The sequence below is a fragment of the Moesziomyces antarcticus genome (genome assembly GCF_000747765.1).
Source record: "Moesziomyces antarcticus DNA, scaffold: scaffold_v10013, strain JCM 10317, whole genome shotgun sequence".
NCBI classification, from domain to species: Eukaryota; Fungi; Basidiomycota; class Ustilaginomycetes; order Ustilaginales; family Ustilaginaceae; genus Moesziomyces; species Moesziomyces antarcticus.
This window is the reverse complement of record NW_014638997.1, coordinates 485,926-508,552: the sequence shown is the minus strand read 5'-3', so window position 1 is coordinate 508,552 and position 22,627 is coordinate 485,926. Positions and strand designations below refer to the sequence as shown.

General features: G+C 61.2%; 9 protein-coding genes across 9 annotated transcripts; 6 read left to right on the top strand and 3 right to left on the bottom strand.

Moving 5' to 3' along the window:
• Positions 1 to 129: 129 nt before the first annotated feature.
• PAN0_013d4795 (uncharacterized protein) lies at positions 130 to 1,497 on the top strand (the record flags this gene model as incomplete). The annotated part of the gene is made up of 1 exon (XM_014799923.1): positions 130 to 1,497. One exon carries the CDS (start codon positions 130 to 132, stop codon positions 1,495 to 1,497), a length of 1,368 nt encoding a protein of 455 aa, XP_014655409.1.
• Positions 1,498 to 1,796: 299 nt separating this feature from the next.
• On the top strand, positions 1,797 to 3,379 carry PAN0_013d4794 (L-lactate 2-monooxygenase; the record flags this gene model as incomplete). The annotated part of the gene is made up of 5 exons (XM_014799922.1): positions 1,797 to 1,811; positions 1,895 to 2,084; positions 2,154 to 2,567; positions 2,646 to 2,728; positions 2,813 to 3,379. 5 exons carry the CDS (start codon positions 1,797 to 1,799, stop codon positions 3,377 to 3,379), a joined length of 1,269 nt encoding a protein of 422 aa, XP_014655408.1.
• A 73-nt stretch (positions 3,380 to 3,452) lies between these two features.
• On the bottom strand, positions 3,453 to 5,144 carry PAN0_013c4793 (amidase siGNATure enzyme; the record flags this gene model as incomplete). Its single annotated transcript, XM_014799921.1, has 1 exon — positions 3,453 to 5,144. The coding sequence occupies one exon, from the start codon at positions 5,142 to 5,144 to the stop codon at positions 3,453 to 3,455; it is 1,692 nt and encodes a 563-aa protein (XP_014655407.1).
• Positions 5,145 to 8,929: 3,785 nt separating this feature from the next.
• On the top strand, positions 8,930 to 10,591 carry PAN0_013d4792 (response regulator receiver protein; the record flags this gene model as incomplete). Its single annotated transcript, XM_014799920.1, has 1 exon — positions 8,930 to 10,591. The coding sequence occupies one exon, from the start codon at positions 8,930 to 8,932 to the stop codon at positions 10,589 to 10,591; it is 1,662 nt and encodes a 553-aa protein (XP_014655406.1).
• Positions 10,592 to 11,765: 1,174 nt separating this feature from the next.
• PAN0_013d4791 (kinesin family member C1) lies at positions 11,766 to 13,263 on the top strand (the record flags this gene model as incomplete). Its single annotated transcript, XM_014799919.1, has 5 exons — positions 11,766 to 11,768; positions 12,144 to 12,158; positions 12,247 to 12,551; positions 12,642 to 12,725; positions 12,864 to 13,263. 5 exons carry the CDS (start codon positions 11,766 to 11,768, stop codon positions 13,261 to 13,263), a joined length of 807 nt encoding a protein of 268 aa, XP_014655405.1.
• Positions 13,264 to 13,850: 587 nt separating this feature from the next.
• PAN0_013d4790 (kinesin-domain-containing protein) lies at positions 13,851 to 15,908 on the top strand (the record flags this gene model as incomplete). Its single annotated transcript, XM_014799918.1, has 1 exon — positions 13,851 to 15,908. The coding sequence occupies one exon, from the start codon at positions 13,851 to 13,853 to the stop codon at positions 15,906 to 15,908; it is 2,058 nt and encodes a 685-aa protein (XP_014655404.1).
• A 195-nt stretch (positions 15,909 to 16,103) lies between these two features.
• PAN0_013c4789 (TRAUB-domain-containing protein) lies at positions 16,104 to 17,810 on the bottom strand (the record flags this gene model as incomplete). The annotated part of the gene is made up of 1 exon (XM_014799917.1): positions 16,104 to 17,810. The coding sequence occupies one exon, from the start codon at positions 17,808 to 17,810 to the stop codon at positions 16,104 to 16,106; it is 1,707 nt and encodes a 568-aa protein (XP_014655403.1).
• Positions 17,811 to 18,162: 352 nt separating this feature from the next.
• On the top strand, positions 18,163 to 20,055 carry PAN0_013d4788 (nucleoporin nsp1; the record flags this gene model as incomplete). The annotated part of the gene is made up of 1 exon (XM_014799916.1): positions 18,163 to 20,055. The coding sequence occupies one exon, from the start codon at positions 18,163 to 18,165 to the stop codon at positions 20,053 to 20,055; it is 1,893 nt and encodes a 630-aa protein (XP_014655402.1).
• Positions 20,056 to 20,243: 188 nt separating this feature from the next.
• On the bottom strand, positions 20,244 to 22,460 carry PAN0_013c4787 (uncharacterized protein; the record flags this gene model as incomplete). The annotated part of the gene is made up of 1 exon (XM_014799915.1): positions 20,244 to 22,460. One exon carries the CDS (start codon positions 22,458 to 22,460, stop codon positions 20,244 to 20,246), a length of 2,217 nt encoding a protein of 738 aa, XP_014655401.1.
• Positions 22,461 to 22,627: the final 167 nt, after the last annotated feature.

Here is a 22,627-nt window from a genome sequence, read left to right as displayed (position 1 = left end):
CGCCCTCCTGCGTGGACTGTCTGAGCATTATGCGCTATCGCGGAATTGACACGAGTGGCACAAAACACATTGTCTATCGTCATACGCTATGTCAACAGGGATGTGCGAGTCGTATATAGTCCGCCATCGATGAAACCTTGGCAGCCTTCTATCATTCCTCATCCCAAACTCCCCGACCAAGGCTTTCCTCCGACAATGTCTGCTGCACACGCAACTCCAATGCACTGGGCCGAGGCTGGCCCGTCCGTCCCTCCCCCCAGCTACAATGTGGCCATGGGTGAAACCCCTTCGTCGCGCTCCTCCAACGACCATGATGCCTCTGGCCAGCATCAGTTCAACGGATTCTCCGAGAAGAAGCAGCGAGAGCGCGAAGTTGAGCTCGATCTTCGTCGTGCTCGTCCGGCCACCATCGACACTGTCGATCCCACGTATCGCTCGCATGCGCCATCCACAGGCTTTTCTTTCGATCCCAAGACAGCGCTCGCGAGGTTTGGAAGCCCCTTTGCCACGTCTCCAGACTGGTCACCCCTCCCTCAGGATGCATGCCTCACTCGATTGCCTTCTTTGGATTTGGAGCTGCGAATCAAGATGCGCTTTTCAAGTCCTTCCAACGAGCAGCGCATTTCTTCGCCGCCTCCAAGCTTCCATCGACGCGCCGTCTCCTCCATTCCAGCCGCGAAGATGCAGTTTGAGCCCGTCTACATCAAGAGCGCCAACAACAAAGAGAGCAAGAAGCAGATCCTCGCGGATGGCTTCCAGTCAGAATACCCTGGTCGCCTCTTGGTGCCGCGCGACGTTTCCACAGCAGACTGGGCACGCTTCTTGGACGACATTGTTGCTGCGGGAGCACTCACAGGCAAGCAGAAGATCGTCTCCAATGTCGCGCCCATCACCATGCACATTGGCATCACCGGCTTTCTCGTCACCCGCGCCATCGAGAAGGGCATGAAGAAGCGCAATTCACCCTTGATTTGCGAGACCATCGAGCTTTGGCAGCACCAATTCTTTGGCGCACGCAACCTTGACGTCTATGTGCTCTACAACGGTGAGCGTCTCACCGCCCGCTCGCCGAACGCTCCCATCCCCGCATCTACGTATCCGACGCACCACCAGCTCCAGCGCAAGGAGACACGTGCGACTTTGGCCAGCTCCATATCGAGCAGCAGCAGCTCCAGCAGCGATTCGTCCGACGACGAGGATAGAGCTACGCCCCACACACTCGACGGTCAACGCCTCGGCAGGAAGGAGAGGAAGTTGCTTAGAAAGCAGAGGAAGGCCGAGCGCAAACATGAGCGCAGGCTCGCCAAGATAGAGCGCAAGCGCAGGCGCAATGAGAAGAGGTATGGATGCTCGCCGTGCTCCCCACTCGCTAACCAAACTACGAGCGGTCCCGGGCCCAGGCACGGCGGCGGCAGGGGAGGTTACCTGCTCGTCATTGCTCCGCTCCCACCTTCCACAGCCAGTCTCGCTGGGGATGCCGCTGCAATCATGTGGTAGAATCCTGTGTCTAGCTCATCCCTGTACATATAGCACCTTCGTCTGCCAGATAGGAACCTCGATCTCAGAGTGCTTCTCGTCTTGGTTATGCGTGGGGATGGAAGTGCGGAAAAAGCAAAAATTGTTACTTTGGAGGTGTCTGACAGATTGAGATTTATTCGCGGCGTCGGCTATGGAGAAGAGCGGCAATTGCCGGTGGGTCGCGCACGATGCGGGGAAGAGCTGCAGCGCAGGTGGTGACCAAAAGGTCTGTGCCTCTGCCAACCAACTCTCTCCCCTCTCACACATCAATCGCAACCATGTCTGATCCCAAGGTAAGTCGATGTCGCTCGGAGCCGGCTAGAGAAGCGAATGCTGACAAGCTCATCCGAACCTCTTCATCGTTGCGTCACGTCAGTCCGGCTATCTACGTGAGATCTACGTCGGCGGTCTTAGCGGCGTCAAGCCCCAGACCACCGACTTGAAGCAGCTCGAGTTGCACGCCAAGGCCAAGCTCAAGCCCGAAGCGTACGCCTACGTTGCTGGTAGCGCCTCGACCGAAGCGACCGCTCAGAACAACCTCGATGCCTTTAAGAAGTGGCACATCGGTAAGCACCTTCTCGTTGTGACCCTGTCTGCACGCGCTCTTTGCTCATTGTGCCTTGATTCATGAACAGTGCCTTCCATGCTGCGCGACGTGTCGCTGGCAGAGTTCGACACCGCTACGCGCCTGTTTGGCCGCAAGTACGCAACGCCGCTCGTGATCGCTCCCATTGGCGTGCAGGCGCAGCTCCATCCCGAAGAGGCCGACTGCGCTACCGCATGCGCAGCAGCCGAGCTCGAGATCCCCTTCACCCTGTCCTCGGCCACCAGTCGCCCGCTCGAGCAGGTTTACGAGCAGGCTGGCTTCCGAACCAACCCCGTGGAGGAGGACGACGGCGGCGTCGACGCCTGGTTCCAGCTCTACTGGCCCCAGGACGATGAGCTTACCGAGAGCCTCCTCGCCAGAGCCAAGAAGGCTGGCTACCGCGTGCTCGTCGTCACCCTCGACACGTGGAGCCTCGGCTGGAGACCTCGCGACCTCGACACCAGTACGTACCTCCGCTCCTCACACATTGGCTACTATGAACTGTGCTGACATCTCTCCGCTTCGTCTATGTCTTGCGTAGCGTACAACCCCTTCCTGACGGGTGAAGGAGTGGCCAACGTTTTCTCGGACCCGGTCTTTGTCCGCAAATATTGCGATGGAAAGGTGAGTCTGATCATTTACTGCTGCGATGCTTTCTTGGGGGATCAACTTTGCTGATCGAACCCGTATCTGGTTTGGACGATGCAGGATCCGCGCCGGGCAGACGTGACGCCGGACGAGATTACCTCTGCATCGGTTGCAGCGATCTCGCAGCTTTCGCCCGGCATTTCGCGATCGTGGGCGGACCTGGCGCAGCTTCGACGTCTGTGGGGATCGGCTCCCATCGTGCTCAAAGGAATCCAGACGCTAGCAGATGCTGCACGTGCCGTTGAAGCGGGCATGGACGGCGTGTGGGTCTCGAATCACGGTGGTCGTCAGGTCGATGGCGCCGTAGGCTCGCTCACCCAGCTGCCGGCGATTGCCGACTATATCCGCTCCCTCCCACTCAAGGAGGGCGAGGAGAAGAAGACGGTCATCTTTGACTCGGGCATCCGTTCGGGCGCCGACATCATGAAGGCCCTCTCCCTCGGCGCAGACGGCGTCGCCATCGGTAGACCTTGGTGCTGGGGTCTCGCAGCGAACGGCCAGGACGGCGTGCGCGACGTGCTCAAGACGCTGCTAGCCGATTTGGAACTCAACGCCGGCCTAGCCGGATTCCAGTCCACGGCCCAGCTCTCTAGACACAATCTTGTTCGTGCCGACAGCCGCATGTAACCTGGTCGTTCTGTAGCGTTGTAGACTGCAAAATTGCATCTGTGCGACTTCCAGCGGTGAAGTGAATGGTGCGTCAATGAGGTTGGTGGGCGAGTTGGCGTTGGAGCTGCTTGGCGACGTGCAGGATGAGCCTGTCGCAGCCCCACTGCGATACGAGCGTGGCGCCGACGGGCCAGCCGTCGTCGGCGACACCAGCGGGAAGCGCGAGCGCCGGCAGCCCCGCCAGGCTCGCAGGCACCGTCAAGATGTCCTGAACATATTCGGCGACGCCCGCATCGCGCTCCTTGTTGAGCGCCGATGCGAGCGTGGGAGCCGTGTCTACCGCGGACGGGTGCAAGATCACGTCCACTCCCGCCGCGTTCGGTTGCGCCTCTTGTGGGGTCTGGCTCAGCACGCTCGATGGGCTTGGGATGCGGAGGGCGGTGGCAAAGTCGCGCTGGATGTCGGCCCGCACGCGCGACGCCTGGAGAAAGAAGTTGTCAAACGCATCGGCGGTGAGCGCAAACGTGCCGAGGAGGATGCGCTTGCGCACTTCGTCGCCAAACCCAGCCGTGCGCGTGGCCGCATACGCATGGTGCCCCGGCACGGGAGGCACGTGCAGGCCGTACTCGACGCCGTCATAGCGCGCCAGATTGCTGCTCGCCTCGGCAGACGAGATGATGTAGTAAGCACTGAGCGCAGACGGTGTACTCGGCAGCTGGATCGAGACCACCTCGGCGCCGAGGTCGGTGAGCGCTTCCACTGTGCGTCGGAATGCTGGCAGAACGCGCGGGTGCAACTCGACTGGAAAGTACTCCTTCGGCACACCGACACGGACACCCTGCAAGGGACGCTGCGAGTCCGCAGATGGCAGTGCGGCGATCACGTCGTTGACGAGCTGGGCTGCGGTGTTGCGCGATTCTTGGCTTGCACTGGTAGGATCGCGGGCATCATGCTTGGCCAGAACACTGTGGACCTGCTCTGCATCCTCGACTGTGCGCGCGAGCACGCCGACGGTATCGAGACTGTCGGCATACGAGACGAGTCCCCACCGGCTCACCAGGCCGTACGACGGCTTGAGCCCCACAACACCGCAGTAGGCCGCGGGGAGTCGGATCGATCCGCCTGTATCCGAGCCGAGCGCAAACCGCACAAGGCCTGCACGTACCGCCGCCGCTGATCCACCTGAACTGCCTCCCGCTGACCGCTCCGTCTCGGCATCCCAGTCCCCGCCGGTGGTGTCGGAGCTTTGTATTGGGGAGGCCGGATTGCGTACCGCTCCATGCACCGAATGCACATTGTTGGAGCCCATGCCGAACTCGTCGCAGTTGGTCACGTAGCGCAGATCCGCCCCTGCCTGACGCAGGCCTGTCACCGCAGCAGCATCGAATGTCGACTCGTACGTCTGCAGCATGGCGCTCGAGCACGACGTTAGTGCCCCCTTGACGCAAAAGTTCGCTTTGACCGCCGCGGTCCAACCGGCGAGAGGCGAATTGGAATCAACATCCTCAATCGCTTGCGATGTGGGAAGCGTAGCAACAATGGCATTGAATGGATCGTATGGCCCGTCTCGTAGCTGCACGGTCTTGCTTGTAGCTGCTGTCGGGGATGATGAGGTGGAGCTGTGCCGTTGATGACGAAGGACGCCGGTCCGAGCCGAGGATGTCTTGTGGACAGCGTGGCAGCAGCTACCCGCACACGCACGACGCTGCACGATACTGCTGGTGCCTACGCTGAGGCACCGGCTGACCGCAGTTGCTCCCGAGCGCGCAAATGTCGAGGCCATCTTGCACTTTTGCGATTGTGGGTGGTGGTAGTGGTCAAAGCGATGAGAAGAAGCCAGCTTTCTTCCAGCGGCCGTGGACCCTGAAAAAGGGCAGTGGAGGTCGCGCACTTTTCTCGTACGGCAACCAGCAGCGAAGCTCTTCGAGTGCTTTCGGCAGATCATGTCCTCCTTGTCTCATTTGGCACTTCACATGAGGCAACGGATCTGTCTTACTCTTGCGTACACATAGCTGAGAGTCGCATAGTACCTTTGCCGTAGAGTGAATTGCGCCCAGAAGGTGACCAAAGTGTGCTATCTGCTGCTTTGAAGCAAAAAGCGGTAGTTGCTGGAAAACAGGAGAGAAAAAGGTGTTACGAAAATCGACGATGAAAAGGCACCCTCAAGAAGCTGCAAGGGAAGGCATGCGCACGCTCAACTGGTGACTGGGTCGTGTGGATCGAGCACCACCAGTGCAGTCCCGAGAAAGTGAGCACTCGACGTCGTGGATGTCGAAGGGACTGGAAGCGGCGTTGGCGAGAGAATGGCGGCTGAGCAGCTCGCTTGCGGCGGCCGGATCTCGCCTACGCCAGAGGGAGCTGGTCTGGAATGCTACACCATGGTACAGTCAAATTTACAGCTTGCACCGGGATAGATGTTGGCCGAGGGTCCGTGAGCACCGCCGACCATGGCGATCGCATTGGAGAGACACACGAGCGAGAAAGCATCAACACAATCACGGCTCGAGGTGCCAGTTGTCATGCGGCGAACACACCTCTCCACGCCGATCGGAAGCTCAATTTTTCGAGAGTGCCGACCAAGAGAAAAAGAAAAATGCCACCCTCGCCCATCGGTGCCACGCAGCCGAGTTCGCGTGGGCGACAGTTTTCAAGCTTGACAGCTGACCTCTGGGCGGCGAGCAGGCGTCGACGATGGTGGTGGAAGGCGCTGGCTATCAGTGCGAGCCCACTCGGCGACGCGACCACCGTGGAAACCCTCCGCTCGAGTCAGACAAATTGAGGACCCTGGGCTCGAGCTGAGTTACCACAGTGGAAGCCTGAAAGCCAGGCAGGAGGCTGAGTGCATACGCGGGTCGGAAGTGTACCTCAAAACACAAGGTCTGGAGCCAAGGCACAGACTTCAAGCTCCGCCATGCCGCTCGAGAGGGCGAATCTGGACCGGCGCCATCGAGCGTTCTGCAGCGACAGGGAAGGCCCCCCCCCAGGGGGCAGGCAAAAAGGGAGGGCGCTGTAAAGCCGAGCGGATGCACGAGAAAGACAAAAAAAAGTGAGACAGACCCGTCCGATCGGAGCAGCAAACAAGGGCGGCCTACGTGCCATTTTCCCACTTTACGATGGCGACGGCAACATGCCGAGCAGTGATCAACCTTGCAGCCGGCTAACTCGGACTCCCAAGTTTGAGATCCAGCATTCCGGACGGATCGCAGCAACACTAGCACCGTTTGGTGAGCGTCCGGCTCGACGGTGCGATCTGAAGGGTCTTGCTCGCTTGCGAGGAGAGACATTCACCCGACAGAACGAGAGGCCGTCAGAAGATCAGCCTGCAGCCGTGCGGGGGTTGACACCAAGATCGCGACGACAGGGCGACAAAAGGCTTGGGTGTGCTTGGCAGACCAACGGTGCGTACGCGCGGAAGCCTTTGCATGTGGGGGTCGATGGGCACGGCGAAGCGTGTGGCTCGTCTGAGCTTTCTTTTTGCTCATGGTCGGCCGAGATGCAACGGAGTCAGCCGACTGCGCGATGGCTGGGGCGGGCGGAGCATCTAGCTCAAGCTCAGCTCCATCTGCATCGACGGCTGAACATGTGAGCATGCAAAAGCCGCATGTTCTTCTGGTAAGCTCGAGGGCAGATGCGCATGCCACCAGCATCGGCGTGCAGTGGAGGCGAAGCATCACAGTGCTGGCTCTTGTCAAGAGCCGCGTTCAACCTTGCGTAGCAGCCAAGTGCAATTGTTGGCGGCGTGGCGGCATGCGGGAGGTCAACGGCGAAAGGTTTCCTACGATGACTGGCATTCGCTCGCTTGGACGCTCACTGCAGCCTGTGCATAGGAACGCCGTTGTGGCGAGCGCGGCCAGAGGCAAGAAAAGAGGGTGGTTGAATTCATTCTGCGCTCCAGGTTGAGGCGAGGCAGAAGGGGTCAGGACGTCCAAAAGCCGCCCGCATGAGACAACCATCTGCGGTTCTTGAGCCATTTCGATCGACGCAGCCAAGCGGCACGGCACACCGGCCATGCGGTGGGCGATGGCGTGAGCTGGGCAGGGGAGCGCTATCCCGATCTAACACCGTGCCAGCATCGCGCCAGTGCGCGCCAGTGTGGCCGGCTCAGGCTCCGCTGCTGCAAATTTGCTTTCCCGGGCCGAATCTCGGAAAAGAAAAGACCAAAAAAGACCGAAAGGGCGTCACGTCAGTCAGCGCGTCAGGTGAGCAAGTGGGCCAGTGGGCCAGTGGGCCAGAGGAGGCCAAGCGAAAAAAAAAGCGTCGGCGATGGTCGCGGTTGATTCATGGATTGGCGTGGCAGCCGCAACGTGCCCCAATTTGCCACCCTCTGCCCCAGTGCCTTGGCAGTCGCATCCGTCCAGGTTGGCCTGACTTCGATGGCCGCGGACCCTGGCAATCGGTCGGAGGCGGCCAGCCAGACAACCAGCGCGTCCGTCCGCCTACCGCCACCCCTCTCTCTCTCCTCTCTCTGGCCTTCCGGTGCGTCTTTTGGGGTCGGCGCTGTCAAGTTGTGAAACCGCTCGGAATCCGAACGGCTTTAGCCCTGGCAGTCGCCCTGCGATCCGGCTGGACCGCCTGCTGGACCGCCTGCAGGACCGCCTCCTCCTCGCGCTGCCCTCTTCCCCGGCCATCGAGGACTGCCGCCTGCGCACGCCACAACAATTTTGCACTCAGCGTACAAAGTATACACACACTCTTTCCCCTCTTAGGACTTGTCCAAGTGCAACGCCACTTTCCTCTCTCCACACCACCACCCCGACCTCGTACCTCCCGCACCCAGCTATTCCACATCTGCTCCGGTCCTGGTACTCCATCCATACGCATCGAAACAACTTCACGCAGGCCTATCAACACACCTTGTCCTTGTTTTTCGCTCTTCGCAGCCGTCACAACACGGCAGCACAATCGACGCACTTCTCAGTCGTCACTTACACACCATCGTCTTGACATGAGCCGTTAGGCACATCAACCTTCTCATCGACCACGACTCCCCATCTCTTTTCAAACAGCAGCTCATTCTGCTCGCCATCTATCACTGCCACACCTGTGACAGCACTCTAAAGGATTGAGACACTAGTCTCTTTGTCTTCCGACAACTCTCTCATCCAAGCCCCTGTGCACCACGCACAGCGCTTGACTGCCAGTCTGGTAGTCTAATTTGATTCACGTCCCCAGTATCGTCCCGCAGGCTACGATCATCGACGTTCCCCCCGCTATCGGATTTTAGTCGCACCACTCTGCGATTTCCGTGCTGCAAAAACCCTCTCCATCATCTCTACCTCTCCTTAATTCTTCTTCATCCGACCTCAACATCGACTCGGTCTTCCTTCCAACACAATTTGAACATCCCATCGCGACTGCACCAACGCATCCCCTCCGCAGCAGCCTCACATCACAAGAGCTTTTGCTTACCTTCAAGCAACCTTTTCCAACCATCTGCCGGCACCACGCTCCTCAGCGTTCTGGCATCTCCAGCTGATTGGGCTCTCCAACTTCGTCAGCTCCCTTTTTCGACGTACGGCGTCTCTCCGCCTTCTGAAGGGTAAGCCGCTTTAGACAGACTATCAATTCATGTCATTGGCCGCTTCCGCATCTGCCAACGCCGCAACCCTCCCCGCCGCCGCCGCCACCGTCACCGGTCCTAGTTCGCCTCTGCCGCCTACCAACTCGCTTCGCATTCTCCTCGTCGATGACAATCACATCAACCTTTCCGTGCTCTCGACGCTCCTCAAGCGACGATTCGGCCATGCTCTAGCCAAGCCGCCCGTCAGCCTCGACAGCGGCCTCAAGGCGCTCCAGATGCTCCGCACCCAGATCTTTGATCTCATCTTAATGGACATCGAGATGCCCTACCTCAACGGCGTCGAATGCACCCGCCGCATCCGCGCCGGCGAGGACGGCATCCTGGCTGCCAACCGCGGTGCGCACATCGTCGCCGTCACCACCAACGTCGGCCCCGAGCCCGCCGCGCTCTACCGCCACACTGGCATGGACGGCATGATCAGCAAGCCAGTCCGCTTCCAGAACTTCCAGCAGTACCTCTGCCCGCTCTCCATCGAGGCGTCCGAGGCCAAAGGCTCCGTCACGCCCGTCCTCATCGGATCCGAGGAGGTGATGCCGCCCCTGCCGCCTATTGATCTCGAGCATCGACTGTTCTTCGTTCCCACCGATAACGGCGGCACGGTCACCACCTCCAGACACGGCATCGACCGCGTCGAGCCCTCGGCAGAGTACTCGGATGCCAACGGATTCGCCGCCATGCTCAAGGCGCAGACGTCCAAGTCGCTTCGTGACCGCAAGGCGCTCTCCGTGTCTCGCTCATCGACGCTGTCCGAACCGCGCAGGTCGTCGTTCAACTCGCCCAGGTCCGAGCACCTGCCTACCATCCGCCCTGTGCAGCAGTCTACCTCTGCCGACTTGGCGCACTTGGTGGCGGATGAGGACAACGACGGCTTGTACCACGAGCCTCAGCCCGCCAAGTCGACGGACGCTGAGCAGACCCCGCACCTCTCATTCCAGTCGCTCATCGAGCGAGAGACTCGCGACCGCGAGCGCGACCACACGATCGAGAGGCGAGCCCCCTTGCCGATTCGGCCGACGCCCGTCCACCGCATCAGCTCGCCCGCCTATCTGCTCGACGCCTCGCCTATCGCCCGCGTACGTGCCGACCCGGCAATGCGCTCCGACCCGGACCTGGTGCCTCATCCTGCACGTCGTCCCGACATTCGGCCTTGGCCTCCCAAGCGGCTGAGGCGCGATGATGCATCGGACGAGTCGTGGAGCGGCACTGCGGACAGCGCGCTCGACAGCGCCAGCGGTGGGAACACCACTTCGTCTTCGTCGGCCTGGTCCAGCACGCCGAAGTTCTCTGAGGACGGTGCTACGTCTCGCCAACTGGGCGCTTTTGACGCGCTCGGAAGTCTGAGCCATCAATGCGGCTCGAGCCCGTCGTCGGGCGTCACCACACCGAGCTCGTCGCCTGCCGACATGGGCCTTCGAGACGATTACTCGCGCGACGCCAAAGACGACGACCTCGCGGGTGCTGTCTTCAGCCCGTGCGCCGACGATCTGCTTTCTCCTCGCAGTCGCGAGCTCGGATTCGTGCCGCCTCTGCTGCCCTTGAGCACCAAAGCCGCCTCGATCCAGAACAGCCCGCGCATCTTGGTGCGTACGGGATCGGACAAGGCGCAGCTCGGCTTGCGCATGGACGAGCTGCATCTCGGCTCGGTCTGAGATGACAGCATCTGTCTTTGCGCATCAGGCTTCGGGTTCTCCCTACATCAATGGAGACCTTTGGAGCAGCAGCCTGCTGGCGAGCGCTCGCTCTTTCAAACTTGGATCTGCTTTATTTCTCGCCGATTAACCGCGCGGTTGGTCACCACGGATCTCTATCTCTCTCTCGCCCTTCGGGGTAGTCTCTCTCAGCTCTCGCCATCTCTCGGACCTCGCCGCATCGAGTTATACCCTTGTGCTCCCTCGCCTCTCGTCCGGGTCATCCTACAGTCACGACTTCTTCTCGCTCTCTCTCTCTCTCTATCTGCCTCTGGAACGTCGGGTCATTCTCTGGCTCTTCCGTCTCCATCTCTCATCACTTGGGTCTCTTCACTGTCTATTCTTCTCTCGTCGCCTTATCTTCGTTGCTTTGTATTTAGTGTATTTCGGTCATCACTTGGGGTCTCTCTTGGTCATTCTATCGGGTTTTATCTCTCCTTAGTTGTCGGCTGTGGCGATATTTGAGCTAGGATGTCGACCAGGTGTGTTCGTGAACGAGGGGCAGGACGAGAGGGGATTGGAACGGCAAAGCGTGCTGCCACTGCGAGGGAGGATGATTAGGTAATGCTGATAGTCGATTCGCATCGAATGTCAAGGGGCCGCGCCGACGAAGAGGGGCTTTGAATTCGAACCCAGCGCACGCGCCAGCCTCGGTCGCCCAGGCGCGGTGCGCAAAGTGTTGGTCCTGGCCGAGACAAAAGGAAAACCGACTGCTGCGCAGAGCGACTCAAGACAGCTGGCCCCTGACGCGCCGCACGCTGCTCGAAAATTCGCAGCGTGGCCACAAATCACACCGCCTCAGTCTAGGAGAGAGAGAGTGCACGGGCGCAGGACAGCGTGTGCGCGCTGGCCACCTTGGCTGTGCTCGAGCGCGTGTGTGCGTGTGTGTTGGGCGAGTGGGCGAGTGCGGGTGTGCCGACTGCTGGCGACGAGTGGACTGAGCGATTCCCAGCCCGAAGCTCAGAGAGAGAGCTCGGCGTCATCATTCGGCTGAATTCGCGGCCCCTATCTACATCCACCACGATCATAACCCATCGACCGCTTTCACCAGCTCGACCTCAATCTTTACGAAACAATCACGAACTAGACGACCCTTGCCTTTCGACCACCACCACCCACCATACTATCTTTCACCATGGTGAGTGTCATCGCTACACGGCTCACAGCTCGTCTACCCAGCACCTCGCAACAACTTGCAGATGCCTTGGCAGGTCCGCAGACGCATTACCGGAGATGATCACTCTGGCTGGCTCGCAGGTCGAGCAGAACCGCCCGAGCGGGTCCGCTAGCAGAACCGCTATGGCTGCGTTTGGAGCCGCGGCGTTGGGATATACTGGTCTCTATCATGCCACTCCTCCAAGATGTGGCTGCTGCCCATATCCGCAGGAGCGAGATTGGGATACGGCTGGACTGGGCTCTCATTTCCACCTATTGAAGCATTGCGCTGACCTCGTTTCTTGATTCTCTTCCGCTAACCCTCTGAACCGATCGTGCGACCCTTGCATCTCATCAGGACCGCATCAAGGAGGTAAGTGTGGCCTCATTTGGCGGAGCACGTAACCGCGTCCTCAGACATCTGACTTTGAAGTTTGCCTATCTCCGTCTGCAACCAAAAGAAACTCAACTCGCTCCGTGTCGAGGCTGATGCCGCCGCCGAGCGCGCCGACGAGCTGGCGGCCAAGAACAAGCAGCTGGAGCAGGAGCTGCTGACCAAGGACCAGGAGATTGCGTCGTTGCAGCACAAGCTGAGCGTGGCCGAGGGCGACCTGGACAAGCTCGAGGGCAAGCTGCACGAGCACAAGGCGGTGCGCGAGGAGCACGAGTCCAACGCCACCAACTCGGAATCGCTGCAGCGCAAGGTCGACCTGCTCGAGAGCGAGCTCGACACTGCCGAAAAGAACCTGCGCGAGACCACGGAAAAGTACGTACCCTCTGCTTCGCCTGGCTTTTTATTCGTCGACTGACACGTTTGCACCCTCTCATCGAAACTGCAACTGATTGCACTCTACAGGCTGCGTCAGGTCGACGTCAAGGCGGAGCACTTTGAGCGCCAGGTGGCGACGCTGGAGCGCGAGGTGTCGCAGTGGGAGAAGAAGTACGAGGAGGCCGAGGAGCGCTACCGCACGTCGAAAGCAGAGCTGGACGAGGTGGTGGCGCAGATGGAGAGCCTCTAGGTCGTTGCCAGAGTCGGAGCCGGAGATTGCAAAGTCGATGCTGCAAGCACCCGCGGCAGCACGCCAGGTGGCGGTGGCCCAGACGACAGCGGGGATGCAGAGGAGGAGCGATTGCTGGCGGCAGGCGAGGAGGAAGAGGTGGAAGGCGAGCAAGAGATGGACGACGGCGGAGTGGTCAGCATGGTGCGGAGCTTGTCGCAGCGGTCGCTCAGTCTGGTCAAGCCGGCAGTGCAGGAGCTGTTGGTGACCTTGCTGGGAGTCTGGGCGCAGATGCTGCTCATGCTGCTCGCTTCTGGGCATGCTGCAGCATCGCCGGACTACGCAAGTCCTGACAAAGGTGGTAGCGACACAACCAGCAAAGAGTCGGAAGAGCTGCAAGGCGATTCGCAGCCGATCTTGCAGGATACGCTGTCACCCAGAACCATGCTTGCGGCGTTGCCGGCCCAAGTCTGTACCTGACAGGCTCGTTGCCGCCTTTCACTCACTCGCACCACTCCCTTCATCTTGCCCGACTCATCCGCGACCGCGACTTTTTTCGATCCGACTCTAGAGCAAAGAAAAATGTGCATCGGTTTTGATTGACTGCGTTGGGATTCGAGCTTGAGAGACAGAGAGAGAGATAGCCTGGTGAAAGGAGTGGCACCGCAGGCCTGCTGCTCATGGCCGTGTACGGCCGTGGAGAGTGAGCGTTTCGGAAAAGCAGCCGCGTCTCGAGCGGACGAGGCCTTGACGCACGTGACTTGAACAGGCAGAGGCGCGAAGTGACGCCGCCGCCTTGAAATACGATTTGGGCCGGGGTGAGCGCGAGTGTTTTGGATGTGGAAATTCGGCACTTTGGCAGTCGCCGCGAGGCTGCACGGATTGTGTTACTTTTGAGCCGCCGCTCGTCCTGGAGAAGCACGTCGATCGACTTTCCATCTATCCATCCAACCTTCACAGTTCAGCACGTCCAGCACGTCCAGCACGTCCAGCGCCAACCGTGGTGGCAAGACGCCTAAGCTAAACATCAACGCAACCACCATCTCACCACACCACTGCCGGACATCATGTCGAGCATCCCAGTTCCTCAGACCGTCAAGCGCCAGCGCTCCACAGCAACACTGCCGGCGGCGGCCGGTCCCAGCAAGCTCAGAGAGCCCGGTGCTGCGCGCACAGTGGCGGCAACACGGTCCATAAGCACTGCCGACAATGGCAGATTCGTCCCCGCTCGTCGCACCGCCACCACCGCCTCTGCCGGCCTTACACTCCCGCGCGCTCCCATGACCAACACCACCAACAGACCAGCCGCAGCAGCAACACGCACCGTCAGTGCAACCAAGGCGGCTCCCAACGCTACGGCAAGACGAGGCGTCACCAGCGTCACACGGCTGCGTCCGGGCACCAACGCAGCAGTCGCCGCAGCTGCTGCCTCCCGTAGCAGCAATGGTAGCACTGGTTCCGCTGCCTCTGGCGACGTCGACCCCTCGCGTATGGATGCCATGGAATCACGCCTCGCCTCGATGGCCGAGCTGTTCGAGCTCGAACGTACGAAGACCGAAGAGAAGTGGAACAAGGAGCGCTGGGAACGCCTCGCTCAGGAAGACAAGGTGCGCCAGCTCGAAGAGGATCTGCTAGAGCAGCGCAAGATCGCCCAGTCCAAGCAGGAGGAGATCAAGCGCCGCCGCACGCTCGCCGACGACGAGATGCTCCAGCTCACCGCCAAGTTCAACCGAGAGAAGCGCCTGCTCGAGACCGAGCTCGAGCAGGAGCGCGAGACGGTCGCCGCACTGAAGGCGACGCTCAACCAGCAGAGCACAAGCCATCTGACCATGGAGAGCACCAACACCGCCCTGCGCTCCCAGATCCAGGTGCTCCAGGACGAGATCGAGACGCTGCGCTCCAGGATCGCCGGCATGGATGCCGACGTGGCCGAGACCAAAGCCGCCAACGCGCATCTCGAGAACGAGCTGCGCGAGGCCGAGAGCCTGCGTCGCAAGCTGCACAACGAGGTGCAGGAGCTGCGCGGCAACATCCGCGTCTTCTGCCGCGTGCGTCCGCCGAGCAACAACGACGCCAACAACGGCACCGAGGCGCTCGCCACCATCCGCTTCCCCAACGAGCGCGAGGCGAGCCAGATCGAGCTGCTCGCCGCTGCCGAGTCGGCAACGGGCACCGTGACCATGCGCAACCACCTCTTCACCTTCGACCGCGTCTTCCAGCCCAGCGCGTCGCAGGCGGACGTGTTTGAAGAGATCGCACACCTCACCCAGTCGGTGCTCGACGGATACAACACATCCATCTTTGCCTACGGCCAGACGGGTTCGGGCAAGACACACACGCTCGAGGGTGCGCCCGACTCGATCACGGGGTGGGGCAGCAATCCGGCGGCGGACGCCGGTGCGGGTTTGATCCCGCGTGCGGTGCAGATGCTGTGGTCGACGGCCGAGAGCCTCAAGGACAAGGGGTGGCGATACGACTTTGAGGGCTCCATGCTCGAGATCTACCTGGACAACATCAACGACCTGCTGGGCAAGAGCGAGGTGGACAAGGCCAAGCACGAGATCAAGCACGACAAGGGGCGCACGAGCGTGTCGGATACGGTGGTGGTGCCGCTCGATTCGCCGGCGCACGTTTTTGCGCTGCTGGACAAGGCCAAGAAGCGCCAACAGGTGGCGGCGACGCTGATGAACGAGCGCAGTTCGCGCTCGCATTCGGTGTTTATGCTGCGTGTTCGCGGGCACAACACCACCACCATGGAAGCTTGCGATGCCGTGCTGAGCCTGGTCGATCTGGCCGGTTCGGAGCGTCTTGCCAACTCGGGATCGGACAAGGATCCCGTGCGTCTCAAGGAGGCGCAATCGATCAACAAGTCGCTCTCGAGCCTCGCCGATGTCATCTCGGCGCTCGGACAGAACAAGACGGCCAACCACGTGCCGTACCGCAACTCGACGCTCACCTGGCTGCTCAAGAACTCGCTCGGCGGCAACTCCAAGACGCTCATGCTGCTCGCGCTCAGCCCCATGGCGGCGCACCTCAACGAATCGCTCTGCTCGCTCCGCTTTGCCACCAAGGTCAACTCGACTACCATCGGAACTGCAAAGGCCGTCAAGTCGGTCGCATCTTAACCCTCCTCCGCCCCGATTCAGCTTCGCTTTCCTACGGCTTTTCGCCGCCACTATACCTTTCTTTTGCTCTGTTGTGCGCTTTTTTTCCTTGTCTCGATGTCTTTGATGATCATTCGCTCGTACAACTTCTTGGTGTGTCGTTTGTGGCGATTGTGACAAAGTGAAGAAATTGCATGCAATGCTGGTGGTGGCAGTCTATCCAAACACGCGAAGACCGGCCAGATCAGGCTGGCCGTCGATGGCTGCATCCGCATCGTCTACCACATCCTCGACAACACTCGAGTCGGGAACCACGCCGACGGAGCTGGAAGCGAGCTGTCTGAACAGCCTGTCGATCTGGTCGGTGCCCCACTTTACGCGGTCCGGAATGGGGGGCATAAAGTTGACGATCTTGTCGTGCACTTCGTACCTCAGCTTTCGGCCCTTGGACGCACGCGTATCCACCGCGGGCTTGTTCTTCTTGTTGCCGCTCAAGCCCGAGAGCATCATGGCTGCCGTGGTACCGTCAGCGCTGGGTACGACGCCGGATCGACGCTCAATGAGCTCCTTGAGAAGCGCCGAGTAGAAGTCCGAGTCGTCGAATACCTCGACGTCTACCTGGTCGGCGTCGACAGTGCGGCCGAGTTTATGCGCTCCTTCTGATTCGGTCCGCAGCACACGCGTGCGTGCTACGAGGCGCCCGAGACCATCACCTGCCAGTGCTGCTGCGATCTGCGTGGACGGCGTCTGATTGACCGCACGCAGCTGGGTGAACTTGTTGCCATTTGATGCGGCGGATGCAGCTGCAGCCGCCGAAGTCACCTTGAGACTCCACTTGTCCAACACGCCGCTGCGATGCGGCTCGGATGCAGCCGAGAAGGCAGCAACATCGTGCATGACCGCATCGATCTGGTCGTGCGAGCGGATCTGGCTCCATGTCGACTCGGCCTCCTCGACGTCCTCGGGCACGGTGACGTCAAAGTCGCGCTTGCGCTTGCGTGTGATGGGCGCATCAACGGTATCGTCGTCTTCAGCGTTGGCCGAGAGCGCGTGCAGACGCGTGCGCAGCGAAAAGAGCGTTTCGGAAAGCTCCAGCAGCTGTTCGAGCACCTGAATCGCCGGCTCCATGGCGCTGGAGCTCGAAGACATGGCCGCCGAGTAAGGCGAGGGGTCCGGAAGGCGGTTGACGTCGCGCAGAACGTTCTGCGCCTTGATGCGCGCCTCGAGCGCGCGCTCGTATGCTTTGACCTGCTTGCGAACCTGACGCCCTTTCTCGGCATCTTCCACGCGACGTGCCCGCAGCGCACGCGCTTGCGACGCCGACTGCGCCATCTGCGCCGCAATGCTGTTCGATCCAGACGCACCAGCATCGGCACCATCGTCCGAGTCGCCGTTGGCCGAGCGCGAGCCGTGCTCTTCCGCGAACCGCAGCTTCTTCTTCTCTTTGGGCTGAGATGTTGGAGCCGCTTCTTCGTCATCCTCGTCTTCGTCCTCGTCCTGGCTGTCGTCATCGTCCTCGCTATCTGAAGATCCCTGCGACAATCTTTCGATGTCCTCGTCCTCGTCTTCATCTTCGTCATCCTCCTCGTCGTCATCGCCTGCAAAGAGCTCGGCACGGGTGGTCTTGACGCCGTGGTAGCGCGGGTCGTTGATCTTGTCGCTCTCGCTCAGCGCGGCCTTCTTGCGCAGCTCGCTCGGGCCAACATCTGCGTAGTGTGCTCGTGGGTTCATGTGGTCCCCTTCTTCCGCATCGTCATCCTCTTCGTCATCCTCGTCATCGTCATCCGATGCGGAATCAGAGTTGCCGTTGGCAAAGGTCGAGGGTTCAGGCTGGTCTGCGTCGAGAGCTTCTGGGTCAAACTCGGCGGGAGCTGCGTTGGTGAGCTGGCCTAACAAGGAAGCAAGCGACCCTTTTGGCGGCATCTTTGCAGTATGGCGAGCGCTGCGCTATGATAGTGGTGTGGTGAAGAGAAGAAGGTCTTCTGGATGAAGCGCCGCTCCACAAAGGCAGGAAAAACCGAAAGGCAGCAGCTGAGCTTCCAAAAATTCGCAGCGCGGCGGAAGGCAAATTTGGATCACGTAATCCTGATTCATCTGAGCCCTTTTGTTCGTCGAGCGGGTCGTGAAGGTCTTCGCGTCGCAACAGCCGTCCAACAACTCATTCCACCATCAACACCAACACCGACATCAGCTTGCCTCGGTCGACTTTCGCAGCTTCACAAACGGCCGCAAATCAGGAACGATCGCAACGCTCGCCCGAGCATACACAGCAACCATGTCGTTCGGCGGAGGCGGCTTCTCGTTCGGCGCCTCAAACACCAACCACAACAACAATAACGCCAGCGCCGCTCCAGCAGCAGGAGGTGCGCCCGCCAACAAGCCTTTCTCGTTTGGCAACACATCCACGGGTGGCGCCACTGGCGGAGGTCTGTTCGGCTCGAGCTCCGCAGGTTCGTCCACGGGAGGCTTTTCGTTCGGAGGTGCTGCCAAGCCCGCCGCGCCAGCTACGGGTGGCTTCTCCTTCGGCGGCGCGACCTCGACTCCCGCATCGACCGCAACGCCTGCTACATCTGCTCCTGCCTCGACTGGTAGCTTCAGCTTTGGTGGTGCAGCCAAGCCCGCGGATAGTGCGGCCGGTGCGACTTCGGCCCCTGCTGCGGGCGGATTCTCGTTCGGCAATGCTGCCTCCACAGCTGCGAAACCCGCAGCCCCTGCGACTGGTGGCTTCTCGTTCGGCTCGACGCCAGCTGCGCCTGCTCCAGGAGCGGCTGGTGCATCCTCTAGCACCCCCGCGAGCGGCAGCGGTGGTCTGAGCGGCTTCGGATCCTTCAAGCTCGGCGGCTCCACCGCACCCGCGAGCAGCGCCTCTTCGAGTACTCCCGCGCCCGCGGCTGCACCAGCCAGCGGCGGCTCGCTGTTCGGCACCTCGAAGCCAGCCACTACCGGTGGTTTCTCGTTTGGCGGCGCCTCGTCCACACCCGCCTCGGCGCCCGCTGCAGCGGCTCCCGCGCCGGCAGCCTCCACGGGCGGCTTCTCCTTCGGAAGCGCCACACCGGCTTCCAGCACGCCCGCTTCCTCGGCGGCTGCGCCCGCGCCGACCAAACCCGCGCTTGGCGGCTTCTCGTTCGGCAACGCGGCGGCGACCCCCACATCCACGCCGGCTGCCTCGTCGGGCGCAGAGGCCAAGACGGCCGCACCTGCGCCTGCGCCCGCGGCTTCAGGCGGCTTTTCGTTCGGCAAACCTGCTGCTCCGGCCACCACCGCTGCGCCTGCTACTACGTCGGCTGCGGCACCCGCTGCAGCTCCAGCTGCGCCTGCTGCCACGGGCGGCTTCTCGTTTGGAAAGCCTGCGGCTTCTGCTGCAGCCACCACGTCGGCGCCTGCCGCGCCCGCCGCCTCGGCCGCTCCTGCTGCTAAGCCCGCAGCTGGTGGATTTTCATTCGGCGGAGCCCCCACGGCTGCTACGACCACCACATCCAAGCCCGGAGAGACGGCACCCACTGCTGCCACTGCCGCTCCTGCTGCTGGCGCGCCCGCGGCGGCGGCTGCAGGTGGGAGTGTGGGCGCCGTCCCCACACCGTCTCTGCTGCGCGGTAAATCCATGGACGACATTCTGAACCGCTGGACGGGCGAACTCGACACGTCTGTCAAGGAGTTCTCACGCCAAGCAGCCGAAGTGGCCGCGTGGGACAAGGTTCTCCTCAAGGGCGGAGATGAAATTGCGTCTCTGCTCAGTGCGCTTTCTGCGGCGGAAGAGAAGCAGGCTTCGGTGGACCGTACGCTCGACTACCTCGAGTCTTCCCAGAACGACCTTTCCTACCTTGTGGGCGAGTACGAGTCGCAGATCGACAGCCTGCTCCCCGGAATTACGGGCAATGGTGGCCAGGGCTTGAACCTTACTTCGGCGGATGTGGAGAGGGAGAGGTCGTATCAGCTCGCCGAGAACCTCAATTCGCATCTGGACGATGTGGCCAAGAATCTGGCGGCGATGATCACGGAGCTGAACGCAACCAGTGCCGGAAAGGACCAGGCGGATGCAGAAAGGGACGGCAGCATCGCCCAGATTGTTGCGATTCTCAACGCCCATCTGGGCAGCTTGAAGTGGATCGATACCAGCGCAGGTGCCATGCGCAACAAACTCGACGCGCTCAGGAGAGGCAATCTCTAGAGGCCCCGCACCAACCTGCAATCAATTCGTTCTCCGAGTCCATGCTGCGCGGTTGTGTTTGTCGAAGTCACAAGGCACTTCTTCTGCCGTCACGTGGACGCTGATCACACGTGGGATCCCACAACGCGCGTCGGATGAAGCAGATGATATAACGGCAAGCGGGTATAAAAAGGTGGCGAACTCAGAAGCTAGACATGCGCGCTTGTGGTGAAAATGTCGAGGGGCTGTAGCGGGGAGAGGGCGAGTTCGAGTTTGAAGGCAGTATCGCCCGCGTTCTCCTTGTCGGTCTCCAAGGCGTGGGGTGAAAAGGGTCTGGAGAAGCAGACGATGTCTTTGGATGCGCTTTCAGTGGTGATGGCAGTACCGGACGAGTCGGAGGAATCGATCGACTCGCTGCGCGGTTCCTGTCTGCGTGTGGACCTTGTGGGTCTTGGAGGCGAATCTGCCACTCGGGATGTCGCCTCCCGTCGGCGCAAATGATCCTCCTGGGCAGCATGGAGGTCGGCCAAGACTCGGTCGACCTCGCCTTGGTGCTGAAGCAGGCCGTGCGAGTCGCGGTCGTCTTCGATCCACTCGCGTGCATCCACCTGAACAGCCGTGCTATCGTCGGCAGCAGCATCTTCGAGGATCCAGCCCTCGTCGGCACCCACGCGCGGGATGAGGCTACTGCGCTTGTCCACCTTGGCAAAGTCGTCCTCGGAGCGTCGCTTGAGTGTCTGGATCGAGGTGCGCTTGCGCAGCGAATTGCGCTTGTGCAGTCGCCCACCCTCGTCGGATAGTGCCAGTACGCGCTGTACGCTCGCGCGCCGTGCGCGCCGCGCCGCCTCGTCGAGCTCCACCACACTGTCCGTCTCCTCCCCGCCTGCGCTGATGACCTCGGTCGATGCAGGGATCAAGCTCGGCAGCGGCGCGGCAAATGCCAGATCGTCCCAGCTTGCCTGTCGGTGTCGCGGCTCGTCTTGCACCGGCGCCGGCGGGGGTGGAGCAGGACGCAGGGGTCTGGGGGGCGACACACTCTGTCCTGTCGGCACCATGCCCAGCGGCGCCTTGAGCGGCTTGTACGCCGCCGCGAATGCTGGCTTGGGTGCAGCCCTAGGCTCGGCAAACGGCATCCTCGCAGCCGACGGCAAATCCATGCTGAACGGCGTCGCTGCAGCGCGTGGCTCTACGCTCGCCGTGGGGATCGTGGGTTCCGACCCGCGTCTCTCAGCTGCAAACCCTCTCGCACTGCTCCTCCGCCCCAGCCCAGGAGCCGCGCGCGTTGCTGCCTGAAAGATCGTCCTGCCCGCTGTAGCCGGAGTTGCTGCTGGTGCTGGGTGGAACTCGGCATTGGCGTGCGCGAGCTTCTCTTGGCGCTTGCGCTGCTTCGCCTCGTGTTTCTCCTGCGCCTTGCGTGCCTTTGAATCGTGTTGCTTGACGAGCCTATCGACACGTTCGACTTGACGAATGAGTGCGAGCTCGTGCTTCTGCCGCGCCTTGAGCTCCTTTTTGCTCAGCTTTGGCAGTGGCGATGTAGGCGTTGCAGGCGGAGAGGGCAGCGGGGTTGCACCCGAGTGGGCCGAGAAAAGCAAACCGTCGGGTTGACGTCTATCGAACGCACCGGGTGCAGCGGGTGCCGAGCTGGGCGTGACGGGGGTGAGGGGCAAGGGTTCTTCGACGCGCGACGAATCGAGGCTCTTGCGACTGAAGAGCGACGGGAAGGATGCCTTGCGCATGCGTTTCCCGGATCCCTTGGACAGACTCGAGCTGGCCGACGACGTCGGGGTCGACGCATTGCTTTCGGCGACAGGCGAGGTGAGGCTGGGTACGGAGGAGGTGCGCGTCATACCACGCATCTCGTCCGAGTCGAAGCGGATGAGCGGTTCGGGTCGGCGCGGGTGTGGGCCACTGGGTTTGTTGCGCGGGGGAGCGTCGGTGTCGCGCAGGACATAGCTGCGTCGTTTGTTGGGCGGCACATGCAGCTCGACGACATGCTGCTCGTCATCATCGCACGACGTCACAATCACATCCGGGATGCTAAAGTGCGATCGTTGGCGCGAGTGCTTTCCCGTGCGCGCCTCTCGCTGCGCAAACATGGTCTGCATCGGCAGCGAGTCGGCCCGCGTGCGTCGGCGATCGTCCACATCACTCTCGAGCGTAGCAGGCCAATCGTACCCGCCTGGCAGGTTGGTCGACGTCGGGTACTGGTAGTGCACCGCAATCACGGGCGCCGCACCTTCGCTTGCAGTCTGACGTGCCGACCGCGCGCCATCGCTTTGGGATGTGCGTGGGACGGAAGGTGCGTCCGGGAACGAGCGCGGCGTAGAGGCGTCTTGCCGAGGTGCGGTGGACTTGGTTGACTTGCCCAGACGAAACAGCGAGAGGCGCGACTTTTTGGGCGCCTGTTCGCGCAGAGCCACCACCATGGTATCGATATATGCAAATGAGAGTCGCTCGTGCGCTACACTCGCTTCCCGCTCATATTGCGCTTAGAAGAGCGATCTTGGAGACGTCGAGAAGACAGCGTGTGTGCCTTCGAGAGGGTGGTGTGGATGGTAAAAAGCAAAGACGAGATGGGTGTGGCGTATAGAAC